The sequence below is a fragment of the Morus notabilis genome, unplaced genomic scaffold, assembly GCF_000414095.1.
Source record: "Morus notabilis unplaced genomic scaffold, ASM41409v2 Scaffold199, whole genome shotgun sequence".
NCBI classification, from domain to species: domain Eukaryota; kingdom Viridiplantae; phylum Streptophyta; class Magnoliopsida; order Rosales; family Moraceae; genus Morus; species Morus notabilis.
Window position 1 is genome coordinate 370,767 of NW_010366841.1, and position 16,170 is coordinate 386,936.

Here is a 16,170-nt window from a genome sequence, read left to right on the forward strand (position 1 = left end):
TAAGCAGTATTATCAGGACTACTCCTAAAATTGTGGCTTCTGAAATTTCCACCACGGGACGAGAGGTATAGTAGTCGACCCAATATTTCACATGCACAAGTCTTTCTTGTGGGCAAATTACTCTCTTATCATCTAAAAAAGGTTACTTTTTTCCTCACCGTCAAATATCAATGTCATAATCAGAGCAGCTCAGGAATTGTTTCCAATAAAGGCAAGTGCTAAGAAATTTTTCTCAATAATTTTGGCTCATAATGGGCAACTGAAATATACAATTCTTTTTTTTGGGTAATAAATGTCACCGTAGATATCTTTTCAGTTCAATAATGTCACGTGTTTGGTAGGTAAGGACGTAAGGTCATTCAAAAAATAAAGCTCTCTATTTTAGACATGACGTTTAATTTATAAATTTAAAATTATAATTTAAAATTATTTTTATTTTATATATATTTTTTATAAAAAAAAATATTATAATAAATCACGAATTATAATTTAAATCATGATATAAATTTTTTTTTTTAAATATTTTCAAACTAAAAAGTAAAAATCATCATTTTCTAAGAAAAAAAATCAAGCTAGCATGATTTTCCACTGTGGACGGGTTTGGGCGTCGCGTCTAGGCCCCACAAGTGATAATGCATGAAATAATTTTTTATTTTTTTATCATATAGCCCAGATAGTGGGCCGAACCCGGATCACAATGATCGACACACGTCTTGCTCCTGGGGAGATGAGATCCCAGTAGACACTGACAAGTCTGATTTTTACTCTATAAAAAGCAAGGAGGACTGAAGCAGTTTGTATCATCTCCATTTTCCATTTCCCAAAAGTAACACACTAAATACTTTCCTTTCTACTTCAAAAAAAAAAAAAAAAAAAAAATGCAGGCAAACAATGAGAAACTGCTGGCAAACTATGTGCCACTCTATGTGATGCTTCCGGTAAGTCACTGAACATTATCATGACATAGATATATCCTACTACAATAACAATAACAAATCTTGATCCCAACTTAATTAGAATCGATGGGTTAACATAGATATACTGTAACTATATTATAAGATGATTTTTATCATTAGTTTGAGCTTACCTTGTAAATCTTTGCCTGCCAGTTGGATGCTGTTACGCCGGATAATGTTGTAGGAAACAGAGAAACTCTGGAGAAAAACCTTAAGGAGCTGAAAGCGGCCGGTATCGATGGGGTCATGACTGATGTCTGGTGGGGGATCGTGGAGTCCAAAGGACCAAAGCAGTATGACTGGAGTGGTTACAGGAGGTTGTTTCAACTGGTTCAAGACTCTGGACTGAAACTGCAAGCTATAATGTCATTCCACCAATGTGGTGGCAATGTTGGAGATGTCGTTTATATACCGATCCCTAAGTGGGTTCGTGACGTCGGAGAATCGAATCCCCATATCTTTTACACCAACCGGAAAGGTAACAGGAACCCAGAATACCTCAGTCTAGGGGTGGATAATCAGCCCCTGTTTCATGGACGAACTGCTGTAGAGGTAAGTTTCAAGCTCACTTCATTATGTTAGTCGGGACTGTTGGGATGAAAATCTGTACAAGATTCCCGACAACTGCTACTCGTTTCATTCTTGATTTTTCTCTGTCTAAACACGAAAAAGAAAATTGAGTAACACTAATAATTAACTAAAACTAATAATTGATAGGTCTAATGCTAGATATATGTGTTTGTTAAACTATTCATTGTCTGTAATTTGAAAAGGGCAATTAATTGTGAATACCTCAGCCTCCCTATGCGCCAGGGCCTTAAGCCTTACGATCATAATAACTAGCAGATTCTGCAGTAAACCCTTACATGCGTTCGGCTGATTCATTTATCTAAAACGTCATTGTTTTCCTTGCTTCCCCTTTCTTTTGTTCGATTATTAAAACGTCATCATTTCCTTTATTAATCTTAAACAAAACATGGTCATTACATTATATTGTACGCAACTCTGCACGATCAAGTATACTCAGTACTTGTTCTGAGGAAAAAAAAAATAAACATGTAATCTAACAGTACTAGCTAGGGAACTTGGTTAACTATTGAATGATCAAGTTTTTAATCCTTTTATTGTGTTCATAGACTCAATGTAACCGTATTCTATTAGCATCACGATCCAAATTTCATAATACACTCATCCTGTTAACTTCATCCTAAAACCTTTGTTTTCTTTTTAATTTTTTATCATTTCCACAGTTGTACAGAGATTACATGAAGAGCTTCAGAGAGACTATGTCAGATTTTATTGACGGGGGACTTTTTTTAGACATTGAAGTGGGAATGGGCCCTGCAGGAGAGCTCCGGTACGCGTCTTATCCAGAAAGTCAAGGATGGGTTTTTCCTGGTATTGGAGAATTTCAGGTGGAATGAATTCCTTCTTTTTTTTTTCCTCTGGCATTTCAATTTCCAATTTAAGGAAATTTAAGACTAAAACATGTTATGTAACATATGCAGTGCTATGACAAATATCTAGCAGCGGATTTCAAAGCGGCTGCAACACGTGCAGGCCATCCTGAATGGGAATTGCCAGATGATGCAGGGGAATACAATAATAAACCAGATGATACAGGGTTCTTTCGATCAAATGGAACATACCTTACCGAGAAAGGGAAGTTCTTCTTGACTTGGTATTCTAACAAACTCCTGAAGCATGCTGATCAGATCCTGGAGGAAGCGAACAAAGCTTTTCTTGGCTGCAAACTAGTGTTAGCAATCAAAGTAAGTCTCATAGTGTCAAAGCTCAATTGTTATTGGTACTTAGGGTAATCCCGCTCTTACTCCTCTAACTACAGGCCAAATTCCTCAAAACAAGCACTCAACCTATCAAGTTATCCTAAATTAGACTTTCCATCCATCCAACTATTAAGATCTCGACTTAAAAAGGTACCTGAGGACCATGTGTGGTTTCTGATAAGATGTTTCAGAAGTTGGATGGACATAATAACACGATTATTAAAAGGGAAGCCGTTCTTTTTTCCATTGAGATTTTAACAATTGGATGGACAAAAGAGGTAAATTACAACAATTCAGTAGATTAGGAACTCATTCTGGGACGTTCTAAAAGTCAATGACCAAAATAAAAGATTCGACCTAAAATTCAGGGACTAAATATGAGATTAACCATAGTATCTACCCTCTTCCAATCAATTTCGAACTAATGCTTTATGTTTCGTCACCGAAACAGGTCTCCGGAATGCATTGGTGGTATAGACATCCGAGTCATGCTGCGGAGGTTACTGCAGGATACTACAACTTGGACGACAGAGATGGATATAGACCAGTAGCAAGACTGCTTTCAAGGCACCGTGCCATCTTCAATTTCACATGTTTAGAAATGAGGAACATTGAACAAAGTGCAGATGCAAAAAGCGCGCCTCAGGAACTTGTGCAGCAGGTAAAAACTAGAGACTTAACTTCAGATCATGATGCAAACAAGGTTTTCAAGCTCACTAGACATCCTAACTGAGAATTCAGCAATTTAAAAACTATAGACAACTCGAACGTCGGTTCCAATCAAACCTACTGAATGAAAAGTACAGTAAAGCCACTTGCACATGTTTGTGCAGGCTTTGAGTGGGTGCTGGAGAGAGAACACTGAAGTTGCTGGGGAGAATGCACTGCCAAGGTATGATAATTATGCCTATGACCAAATCCTTCTAAACGCTAGACCAAATGGTGTTAACAAAGAGGGCCCACCAAAACTGAAGATGTATGGAGTGACCTACCTTCGTCTATCACCTGAACTCCTAGAAAAGACAAAGTTCGATTTGTTCAAGGTATTTGTGAGGAAGATGCATGCTGATCAGGTAACCAACCTTCAAAGAAAATGCTCCTTCATCATATCTAATTGTTTGTAAATAGTTATTTGCAAAATGAGATTGGAATTTACGCCGAGCGACCAATTTTTTACACTGAGCGATCCGGTTCCGGTTGATCGTTCAGTGTAAAAATAAAAAAGGTCGTTTCGCTAATTTCACTTTCTAATGTTGTTTTTTTGGCAAATTCTCTGGCGAATTTCATTTTTTTTTTCTTCTCACTCCCAATGAATCCCAATGTTTTGCAGGATTTTTGTCCAGACCCAGAAAAGTACGGCCACCATATAGTTCCACTAGAACCTTCAAAACCAGAAATTCCAACTGAAGAAATTCTGGAAGCGACCAAACCAGAGAAGCCGTTCCCTTGGGATAAAGCAACGGATATGAGTGTCACTCCTGTTGGTGGGATTCTTTATTACATCAGCAGGCTCTTTAGGTTCAGATGAAACCAAATCCAAATAAAAAAGAAGCAAATAGAGTGTATGGATCTGAAGAGCAAATAATTGCCATATATAGCATGGCAGTCTGGTGCTTCTATATGCCCAGTTTTCTAAATAAAAGAATATCTGCATGTATATCATATATCCTGATGTACCACTTTGTTATTATGATGGTACTCACAATAAGCTTAGAAATTATGTTTGTTACTTGTAAAAAAATAAAATAAAATAAAAATCCTCTTTCTCTCTGGGGTTTTTTTTTTTTTCCTGTCAAAAAGTTGGCCAAAGTATTTTACCATACAAAAGAGAACAAAGGGGACTACATGGAAGAATCTCACCAAAGACCTAAAAAGGAATGAACTTTAAAGGAAAATAACTTCAAGAAATTACCTGAACGGCTGAACCTCGGCCATCTGACTGCAAACCCAGCACAAAAGGAAGGGACTTTTGGCGAGTAAAATTGAAAACAAGCGAAACGACGATGTCGATAAAGAGAGTTAAAAAATAATAATAATAAAAATGAAAACATCTTATTGGAGATGCGGGGTATCGATCCCCGTACCTCTCGCATGCTAAGCGAGCGCTCTACCATCTGAGCTACATCCCCGCATGAACTTTGTATTTTGTAAAAATTTATATATCTAAAAATTTAGGGGAAATACTGAACAATTTACAAAGAAAGTGGGATTATTGCTAGTGTCTGGAATTGTTCATCGAACAAGTCCGTTTGGTACTTAAATTCGTTTCCTAATTTAAATCATGGTTCGTAATTTGTTACAGTATTTTTTCTCACAAAAAATACACGTAAATCGAAAATGATTCTAATCACATGATTTAAATCCATGAACCAAACGCCACAGTGAACGTTTGCATTTACGTCGATTGAAAGAATAAAATAATACAAAAAATTGAATGGTTAGTCTTTCCATACTAACTATATACAGTTAGTGTGAAAGTCATTCTCCAAAATGATTAATCATTTTTAACTAATAGTTGGAGTAGATAAAGACCTATAAAAGAAAGTTAAATCATTAACTATTTTAGCTAAAAGTATAAAATAATTAGCATAATTACAGTTAGTCCATTCAAAACTTCGCAATTATTTATTTGTTATTTTTTCGTTAGAGAGAAAGATGCAAATAATTGGTTTCACAAGTTTGAATAAAAATTTAAATTTATAAAGGATAAAATGATTTTGATACAATACTTTGTATTATAGCAAAATATGCTCTTAATAAAGTAAATATTATAACGAAAAAGTTTGAATCACAGTTCAAACCTATAAAACAAATAATTGAAGAATTTTTTTTTTGAAACTTGTTTGTTTACTGTAATTTCTGTTTAAAAAAATAAAAAATTAATATCTATAAAATGAAAGTCTGTTATTATTCCCGTTCATGCCGAGCTTGCATAATACAGGGCAGTAAGCTTGGTTCCGCAATTAAGGCCTTTGAGCTCGTTAAATTTGGAGAATGTAACAAATTTATTCTTTTTTATTTTTATTTTTTATCCATATTCCCCCAGTCGAATAGATACGTATTTATAAGTTTTATATGCTTCCCTTTAATTACTTAAACTTTATGCAGCTATCGGAGGTATAATATTCTAACGAGAGAACGACTCGTTGAGACATGTTTGATTTAGACGATGTGTAGTTTTTGGCGAAAGGGAATAAACTTTCTTTCTAATTTCCTGTTTTTGTTTTTTTTTTTTCTTCTGATTTTTTTAAGATTAGGAGGTTGGAATATTGCTTTGCTCTAACAAATTGTCTAATTTAACGGCAGTGCAAGCGGTGCTCACCGTTAGAAAATTGGTGGCTTTAGTATTACTATTTTGAGATTTTTTTAGTACTTTTGAAATTAGTTTCAAAATGATTCTGTTTTTTTTTATGAAATTAAAAATAAAAACATTTTTAATTTTGGACAGAACTTGTTTTTGAAAATGTGTTTAGTAGTTTCATTAAGAGATTCTTTTTAGTATAAGAAAAAATTAAAACTCCGTTTAGTTATACAATTTTTATTTTTAATTTAAGGGCACTTTGTTAGTTCATTTAAGTCCACACCCACTTGCCTAAAAAAAAGCATCCACTCAAAATTGGAAATGAAAAATGACTTAAATTCATTTTCAGTTTTTAAGAGCTCGTTTGGTTAATGGATTAGAATCATGAGGTTAGAACTATTTTCGATTTACGTGTATTTTTTGTGAGAAAAAATACTGTAGCGAGTCATGAACTATGATTCGAATCAGAGAACGAATCCTCCAACCAAACGGGACTTTGGGTTGTCTAATCCATGAACCAAACGTCTCCTAAGTGATTTTGTAACTAATGTTTGGTTGGAGGATTCAAACTATGATTTGAATCATGATTCATGATTCGCTACAGTGTTTTCTCTCACAAAAAATACACGTAAATCGAAAATAGTTATAATCACATGATTCTAATTCATGAACCAAACGTCTCATTTTTTTTTTTTTACTTTTTTTCTTCTAAACGCATTTTCTTTCTAAATCTCTATTTTTTTTCTCAGAAAACGTGAAAAATGAAAACGGAACTTATACCAAACACGCTCAAATTATCTTTAGAGTAGCAAATAGACGTGCATGCTAATAAATCCAGAAAACAAAATTAAGTACCATTTCTTTTCAACAATTTCTAAAAATTATCTTTCTTCTCATCTTCTCTTCTCCTCTCTCTCTTATTATTATTTTTTTATTTTTATTGGTGTTGATAATGGGTAGGCAAAAGCGTGTGAGGATGAAAGTTAATAGTCCTAAGTCACTTGAAGTAGCATATTCTAAGCATAGAGATACTATTAGCAAGAAGGCCACGGAATTATCAATTCCATGAGTTGGAAATTACCCCAACACCAATCTCAGATTTCAAACAGAAATTAACGAAGAAGAAGAAGGAAAAACAAGAACACCGGAATTGATTTCAGAGTTCGACCAATTGATGCTTATCTCTCTACGAACACCCTAAAAAAATTCGACTTGCACTAATAATAATCAGATGATTACAATCAGATTATCTAAGAGAAATTACAATAGAATCTGAACAACCCAAATTTTATGAGAAAATCAAGCAAGAAAACTAACGAGAATATATTACCTTTTCTCTCTCCTGTTTCTCACTCTAACCCCTTTTTCTCATTTAGGCTCTTTCTGTTACAAGATTCACTCAATTTCTCTCTCCTGCTGAAAATTGCCCAATTCTGTTATTCTCCTGAGAATTTATAAGTCTACATTACAAAAGAAGATTACCGTTGGAGACTAACCAATCAGATTGCATTTCTCTCAGTCTGATATCCATGTCAGCACCTCAAGCTTCATTAACCAAAACGCGGCCGCTTTTGATTCTTCATACGACAAAGCCTGATAACAGCTATAAACGACTTGTCGTTATGATTACCAATTCTCAGTAAAGAACATTTAGCTGAATAACTTAATCTGATATATATAAACCAAGTTTCATTATATGGGAATCCAACGCTATGTGATGTGGATGTTGGCCTTGTAATGTTTTCTCCTGCTGGCCGTTTGACTAGTTTCTCCAGCAATGGCAGGTTGAGTAGAAGGAACAAAATCCAGGATCTTTTTTTTTCCCTTGAAAAATTCTGAATAATTATGTTTAAATGATTTATCTTTGAGATTATTCATGTTGGTTTTCTCAGATTTATCTGATATGATGATTACCATTTTGGATTTTGTAGGATAGAGGATGTGTTTCTTCGCTATCTTGAGCAACCTGGTCAATTTAGAGGAGGGTACTGCCCTTTGTATTTGTTTCTGTTGAGTGTGTTTTGAAATGTCGTTTTCGTTTTTTTTTTCTTTTTTGCTCACAATTGATATGTCGTTTTGCATTCATGTACTTTTTGCTGGAACCTGTTTGAATGTGCAGACTTGCCAATGAAGATGTAAGTAACTACAAGACTTCTCTCTCTTTCTCTCTCTCTATATATATATATGTATGTATATATATATATATATTTACAAATGAAATTAAGGCCTTGTTTTGTACATTTCAGCATATCGATCGAAGCAGCAAGCATTTGAAGTATGAAGCCGAAATGCTGGAAAAGATAGAGAAGTTTGACTCTCTTTCCTCTCTCTCTGACACTTCAAGAATAGACTTGTTGATGTTGGTTTTCCATTGACCTTTTTTTTCATGTTTGCTAATGGCATTTTATTTCTTGCTTTCTTTCCTTTAGATGATGCTCATTCGTTTTGGCATGACAAGCTCAGAATTGAGGTAAAAAAAATTAGAAAAAAAAAGAGGTTAGTTTGTCTACAAAGAAAACAAAAACCAACAAGTGGATTAATGAACAATTATTTTCTTGTTGTCATCGTAGACTCTTAGGGACAAACTCGATAATCTCAAGGAGAAGATGAGGTCCGTTTGATCATGCTATTTCTCAGCCCTCTTTTATATATATATAGCCATATATTTGTATATATATACATACATACATATATATATATATGCATATGATGTGAGAACTTATAACTTTCCAAGATAACAACATTTGCTCTCTCTCTCTCTGTTTTTTTTTTGGGGGGCAGTTAAGGTGTTATAATCCAGTTAAGAAGAAGATAACCTCAGTCAACGAAGCTGAGCGGCTCCAAGGATACCTTGTTGAAGCAATTGGAAGAATAGAGAAGCTGAAAGAATATGTAATATTTTCCTCCCTATTGAACTTAGAAAACGACATGCATTTTAGATCTTCACTTTTGCATGTAAAGTTGCTCAGTAAACTAATCATCCTAAAAAAAAATCTGATAAAGAGGAACTAATCATGCTACCAAAAATCTGATAAAGACCATTTTTTTCCCTTGATATTTCTGACTGTAATTAATATGTTTTATAGATGACTTCTGCTTACACAAAAGGTATGAGCTTGATGATTGAAGAGGCCATAGAATCTAGCACAGAGAGGTACCGTGTTTCGTTAGTACCGGTACACGGATTTGAACAAAATTCAAACATTTTTACTACAGTATTTTTTTTTTATAAATTTATTTAAACTTATGAACCAAATGTGCCGGTACTATTTTTTGATTGTTGGGTTACGAGAAACATTCTTGAACTCATTAATCACCCTTTAAACACATACAATTGAGTTTTATTTTTCTCTTTGCATAGGAATTCAACAAGGAATGATAGTTCTAGTGGCTTGAAAAAAGAGACAACCTTACCCGTTGGACCTCACCTAAGTATTGGCTACTTAAAGACACAAAGCCACTGGAACCTTGAAAATTTGAACTGAGAACTATTTATCCATCATTCATGAGGGCTTGTACAAAACTTATAAAAAGTCATGGTTATAAAATGTATAGGCTTCTTCCAAAAAAAGTGCTAGAGTTTGGTTCGTGATTGGAGTTTAACCATCCCAGCAAATCTTGATTAAGAAGTGCTTGGATTGCAATAGTGGAAAAGTATGCTTGACAACGAGCCTTTTCAGAATTTGTGAAGGGCTTCCAACTCTATATTTATTTATTGCAAAAACTCTTTATACTTCTTTATTTATTTTGTGTTCATAAACTCTCCTCTTGATGACAACTTTGACCTCGAAATAATATTCACATATTGGACTCATCAAAACAATTGTTAAGTCAAAATGCTTTGCTTAACTGAACTGATAATTGATACTCCAGGAAATCTTTGACTCAGTAACAACACCACGGCATCAATGTTTTCAAATAATCATAGAACTTACAGGTTTTTGATAGGAAAGAAAATAAAAGAGAATATATAATTGGTTTCAATTAATCATTCATATAACTTCTATTTTAGTCTCTCTTACTATAAAGGATTAGAGTAGCGAATCCATACAAAACACAATTAAAGGAAAAAAATTCCTCCCTTTTTTTTTTTTTTTTTTTTTTTTTCATTTTCCTCACCTAGCTAGGTTACCCCTACCTAGGTTTTTTAATTTTTTTTTTTTTTTTTTTTTTTTTTTTTTTTTTTGAAAGCTAGGTTATATATGTTGCTTTCTTATTTTTTTTCCTTACCAAACAAACTTAATGCAAGATGTAGCAGTTTCCTGTTTTCTCTTTGCTAATACTATAAAGGGGATAACTGGTAACAACTAACAAGTAGTATGCTAATTAAGAAAACAAGCTCCTGCGATAAACCATTATCAAGGGGAAAAATATTCATTTTTAAAATATTAGTTACAGTACTTGGGTTGCTGCATCATCTCTAATATTAATAATAATAAAAGAGAAAAAAATAGTAGGGGAATAGAAAATAAGAAATGTGAAGGAAATTCTGAAAGAAAAAAAAAAAAAGAATCTTTAGGGGCACGAGAGTAAAAAAAACTCCAAAATAATTATAGGTGTCCCACATTGTTCTCCTAATTTCCCTAATACGCGTGACGCGTCATTCTCTTTCTCTCTCTATGTATAGCAAGAAGCATCTGAATAAAAAAATAAAAATCCCAACAAAATACAAAAATCATTTTTAATTCTAAAAATATTTATCATTAACAGTGTCGTTAGTTTTTTTTGGTTAAAAAAAAAACATTGTTGTCAGTTTTTATATTAGCTTCATCTGGATTAGAGCTGTGAACGACATTTTTGTTAATCTTCATTTTCTCATTACCACATTGATGATATTGTACAAATACATTTCCATTCCAAAATTTCCTCTGTAAAGTAGATAAATTTCACGTGGGTTTTGCGTAAAGTTGATGAATTTTACGTGGGTTATTGTCAAAGTTTAAAATACAATAATACACGAGGCAATATATTATTATAAGAGGAAGATTGTTTTTTGAATGGTCTGGGAATTCGATGAAATGAGAAGGAAAATACATGGACGGAGTAGTAATTCGGAAATCAATGGTATTGAGAAGAGTCGTTTATGCGGTTGTTTTTGTTGTTCTGATTTGGGCGTTGGCGATAAAGGACTCTGAGGGAAACAGGAAAATACTTGAAACGTTTTTCAGAAGCACAAATGGTTTGGCTACGCAGGAAATGGACGAAAATATGGTATGAAACAAAAATTTTATTTTGACCCTGAAAGTTATTTTTAATCCTTTCCAACAATTTTTTTTTTTTTTTTGTGATTATGACTAGATTAGAAAGATTGTCCTATTTTCGGATTCTCCATTTGAAAATCTGAGGCATAGAGAAATGTTATTGTTTACAAAAATGTTTATTGTTTCTATAGTATCATTGGATTTTTCCTATCCAAAATTAAACACCGATGATCAATGGAGGAGATTATTGTGTTTTAAAACTTAATATCATTGAGCATTTAAGGAATTAAAGCGGGATAGTAAGGACATGAACAGATTCTGCAACACATTTTGCTTTTCTGCAATGTATTCTGTTGAGAACAATATTTTTATTGTCAGAAGAATAGCTACTAGATTTTATTTGCTCTTAAACAGGAGAAATTTAGTCAAGATGGTCATTTTGGTTTATGCATACGACATTATGAGACTTATGTGCGAGACGTATGCGAGGTTGAAGAATTTCTTTGCAGATGTTCAACCGCGTGCACATTTTTTTGCTGTTTTACCTTTTTAAAATTTCTTTATGTTGTATGAGTCATAGATACGTATTCACTTTCACTTGATATAAGACACATTTCATGCCTTTTTAACTTGATATTTTTCGACTACAGGCGGTGCTTGCATGGATTCACTGCAGGAAAGTGATAGACAGGAAATATACGGTCAAAATTTTTGACTTGTACATCCCACAAGAAGAAGCAAGGAGTGACCCCAAGTCTGCAATTTTAACCGAAAGAAGTATACACAAAGCAATAAAAAATCTGCCTCTACACACAAAACAAAAGATTTTCGATTGCTTAAGAAAGAAAAACGTTCTGTTTCATGGTTCTGATAGACAGACAAGTAGTTGCAGGTGGTTCATGAAGTGTGTTGAGCTGCTCTTTGGTTGGTCAGGTACTCCTAGGAGATATTTGGCAACCATGGCGGTTCAGTCAACATCACGAAGACGCACCCGAAAGCAGGCCATAGCACATGCAGCTGCACCGCCGAGCAATGCTCCAGCACCTGCCAGCTTCATTTCTCCTTATTCTCAGCCTCCAGCTGAGGCTCCAGAAGACCCGTTTCAGTGGCAAGATATGATTGACTCAGCTCCAACACCTTCACCACCCCAAAAATATTCTCCACCACCTGAGGCTCCAGAAGAGGACTTTCTCCCACTAGATTTTATCAACTCTCCCCCGCCACCTTTGCGCCATACACATTCTGCACCTCCTCCTCATCCTTTATCAAATCATGGTGGCAATGGCATGAGAAAATTTGCTACTGTTGGATCTGTGGTGGGAATATGTTCTGTTTTTGCCCTGCTTCTGCTGTGTTGTTTGAAGAAGAGTAGCAAAAACGGAGATCGATATAAAGACGAGAGACCTCTTCTCACCCTGGCCTCAAATGATTTTTCCACTGGTATATACGACTCTGTTGGTTTTTATTTTTACTTAAAAGTACTTTTAAAGATTCCATGGCATGTTTTTAATATCATTTTAACGTTGCAGGTTCATCACAGAAATCTATTAGTTTAGGAAATTCCAGTAACAAAGAATTTCGTGCAAGCAGCCAAAAGTTTGAGAGCAATTTTTCCATGAAATCTGAAAATCATGAATTATCTGAAGCCACAACATCAGCACCACTTCCTCCACTGAAACCTCCGCCCGGAAAATCTGCTCCACCACCTCCTCCTCCTGGACCTCGCCCTCCTCCGCCTCCAAAGTTAGTCCGCCCCCCGCCCGCTCCACCAAAAGCGATGCCTGGTAAAAGCCAGCCTCATTTGAAACCACCTCGCGCAGCGCACGGTGATTCTACTCGCGGTGATGATTCTGATGCTGAATCTGGATCTCAGAAGGCCAAGTTGAAGCCATTCTTTTGGGACAAGACCATTCTCATGAATACTGACCAATCAATGGTCTGGCATGAGATCAGTGCAGGGTCATTCCAGTAAGGCTACATGACTCTATTACGAAATATAGATTCTTTTTTTTTCTTGTTAACTAATCAAAAAACGCACAGGCAAGTTAGTCACCACTGACTTTTATGCAGGTTTAATGAGGAGATGATAGAGTCTCTATTTGGTTATACCACTGTGGACAAGAACAAAAATGAACGCAAGAAAGAGTTGTCGACTTTAGAGCCTATTCAGTACATTCAGATAATTGAAACTAAGAAAGCACAAAATCTATCAATTCTTTTGCGAGCACTGAATGTGACAACAGAAGAAGTTGTCGACGCCCTTTGCGAAGGCGAGTCTCTTTCTCTCTAAAGCATCTTTTCATATTTAGACTTCAGTTGTCTAGTTTAAAAGGTCTCACTAGTTTACATATTCATGAATCAGGCAACGAGCTTCCAATAGATCTCCTCCAGACGCTCTTGAAGGTCAGCCCAACAGCCGAAGAGGAACTAAAGCTCAGGTTGTTCACGGGTGACCATTCTCAACTTGGCCCTGCGGAGCGGTTCCTCAAAGTCTTGGTTGACATCCCATTTGCCTTTAAACGACTAGAGTCATTGTTGTTCATGTGTTCCTTTCAGGAGGAATCCTCTAGCATTAAAGAATCCTTCGCAACTTTGGAGGTAATATGATTTAATGTCACATAAATAACTTGATATCTACAAATCCTTTTTGGATATAGCTTTAGTACTGTATTGAGACCAATATGTTGTTTCAATTATTTAATTATGCCTCATCTTAAATGGTAGGTTGCTTGCAACAAACTCAGAAGCAGCAGGCTATTCTTTAAGCTTTTAGAAGCAGTTCTTAAGACTGGCAATCGCATGAATGATGGAACCTACCGGGGTGGTGCGCAAGCATTTAGGCTTGACACACTCTTGAAACTTGCTGATGTAAAGGGAACCGATGGAAAGACAACGCTTTTGCACTTTGTTGTGAAGGAGATAATCCGTTCCGAGGGTGCAAAAGCTTTGCGCGCACTCAGAGCAAGTGGGAGCATGTCCAGCGTGAAGACTGATGACTTCCTCGAGGACGTTGCTGAGGCAAGCTCCACGGAGCAGCATCGTAGTTTTGGACTCGAGGTGGTCTCAGGTTTAAGCAGTGAACTTGAAGATGTCAGAAAGGCAGCAGTGATAGATGCCGAGGCCTTAACGGCTACTATATCAAGATTGGGCCATTCATTGTTGAAGACAAGAGATTTTCTAAAGCTTGAGATGGGCAACTTGAATGAAGATAGCGAATTTCATCGAAATCTCAATTGTTTTGTGGAGAAAGCCGAAGCTGATACAACACGGATGTTAGAGGAAGAAAAGAGGATGATGGCTCTTGTGAAGAGCACAACAGACTACTTTCATGGGAATGCAGGGAAGGATGAAGGCTTGCGCTTATTCGTGATTGTTCGCGATTTCTTGATCATGTTAGATAAAGTGTGCAGAGAGGAGGTTAAATGTTCAGCAGCAAAGCCTATGAGGAATTCTAATTCAAACAAAGAGGCTTCAAGCGTTTCTGCTGCTCCCGAAAATCTTCAGTCACTTTCGGATGTTCGCCAGCGACTCTTTCCAGCAATTTCAGAACGGCGGATGGTAGATTCAAGTTCAGATGAAGAGAGTTCAACTCCTTAACTTCTCATTTGCTTATAGCTAGGTGAGTTTCTGACTCTTTTTATTCAAATTCTTTGTATGAATAACTGGTTCATGCACTGCAACAATGTCATAAATTCTGATAAATCTAGAGACATATTTCTTTGTTGTGGTAGAGAAAAAGATTTGTTGTTGTCTAGTGAACATAAAGGCAGATCAGTAAGAGCTGAAGCTTAACATTGCTTTTCCTTACTACGTCCTTTTTTTTTTTTTTTTTTGCTGCATTTGTTTCAGGTGCCGCTAAATTCTTGGCTGCATGACGACCAGATAACACTTTGCAGAATTAGTCCATATCTCATTTCTATCAACAACAGATCATATGAGGATTGCATTTCAGTTTTTGACGTATCAAAACTCTTCTGGTTAAAGAGTATTCTAATTGAAAGCGATCAAGCTGCATTACCAAGTCCCTCTTAAAGTACAAAAAAAAAAAAAAAGAATTTCAGATGTACAGGAAAACTTTGCCCAAGTTCTCCAACGCCAATGTAACTTTTGTCATCTTTGACTACTTTTCTTCATTAACTTCCGTACAAAGAATCTAATTCTTGACATTTTTAGTCCATAGTTTGTTGCTTTTGTTACCTTCTACGAGAATCTTACTTCTTGATTTTTTTTTTTTTGGTTACTTCTTGATGTTTCTCAGAAAAAAATGCCAATTTCGTTATGTTGTACACACACTACCGGTGATGCATAGGTTCTGACCGTCAAAGCACGTCAAATTTGATGAAAATTTGCTGGTATGGAACTGCGCACTATTTGATAAATTTTTATTCTCAATTATAAAATTTTGAAAAAAAAAAACTTTACGTTCAGCTTTAAGACCATGATAAAATTTTAGGCTTTACTACTTTGATAGTTTAATGACATTGATGTTATTCATAAGTAGTTTGGTAGATAAACCATCTCAATTTGAGTCCCATGATGAAAGTGTTTGTTATTATCTTGGGACTCGGGTGTACCTGTTCAAGGTTCATTGGCCTTAGTGGTGTCAAATGGGCTGAGAGCCGTTTATGGATGGCCCGCCCAGGCCGTAACAGTGCCGGATTTGGCACGGCCCGGTATGATACTGTTACGGGCCGTGTTGGCTCGACACGTTTGATGGGCTAGGGCTGGGCCTCGGCTTCTCAGCCTACGGCCCAAGCCCGACCATAGCCTGTGAAGGCTTGCGGCCTGGCCCAAGCCCAATTCAACCCAAGCTCGGATTCTGTCCTTGTTCGGTCTGGCCCAGGCCCGCAAAACGGCCCGCGAAAACACGCCCCAGCCCGTGAGGATTGTGACCGTTGGGCCCGCGAAGGGCCCAACGGTCACAA

General features: G+C 35.9%; 2 protein-coding genes, 1 long non-coding RNA gene and 1 other non-coding gene across 4 annotated transcripts; 2 read left to right on the forward strand and 2 right to left on the reverse strand.

Annotated features, from left to right (window-relative positions):
- Positions 1-788: 788 nt before the first annotated feature.
- LOC21401263 (beta-amylase) lies at positions 789-4,509 on the forward strand. Its single transcript, XM_010111251.2, has 7 exons — positions 789-938; positions 1,110-1,508; positions 2,207-2,371; positions 2,465-2,728; positions 3,195-3,404; positions 3,577-3,816; positions 4,074-4,509. Exons 1-7 carry the CDS (start codon positions 879-881, stop codon positions 4,269-4,271), a joined length of 1,536 nt encoding a protein of 511 aa, XP_010109553.1. The 5' UTR covers positions 789-878; the 3' UTR covers positions 4,272-4,509.
- On the reverse strand, positions 1,433-4,714 carry LOC112094099. Its single transcript, XR_002903354.1, has 3 exons — positions 4,656-4,714; positions 2,606-2,710; positions 1,433-1,613 (listed from the first exon to the last, which is right to left on the reverse strand). It is a non-coding gene; the product is annotated as an uncharacterized LOC112094099 (long non-coding RNA).
- An 85-nt stretch (positions 4,715-4,799) lies between these two features.
- Positions 4,800-4,872, reverse strand: TRNAA-AGC. The gene has a single exon. It is a non-coding gene; the product is annotated as a tRNA-Ala (tRNA).
- Positions 4,873-11,105: 6,233 nt separating this feature from the next.
- On the forward strand, positions 11,106-15,336 carry LOC21401265 (formin-like protein 3). Its single transcript, XM_024174218.1, has 8 exons — positions 11,106-11,255; positions 11,896-12,022; positions 12,179-12,685; positions 12,775-13,213; positions 13,316-13,515; positions 13,608-13,843; positions 13,970-14,864; positions 15,095-15,336. Exons 1-7 carry the CDS (start codon positions 11,106-11,108, stop codon positions 14,840-14,842), a joined length of 2,532 nt encoding a protein of 843 aa, XP_024029986.1. The 3' UTR covers positions 14,843-14,864; positions 15,095-15,336.
- The last annotated feature ends 834 nt before the right edge of the window (positions 15,337-16,170 follow it).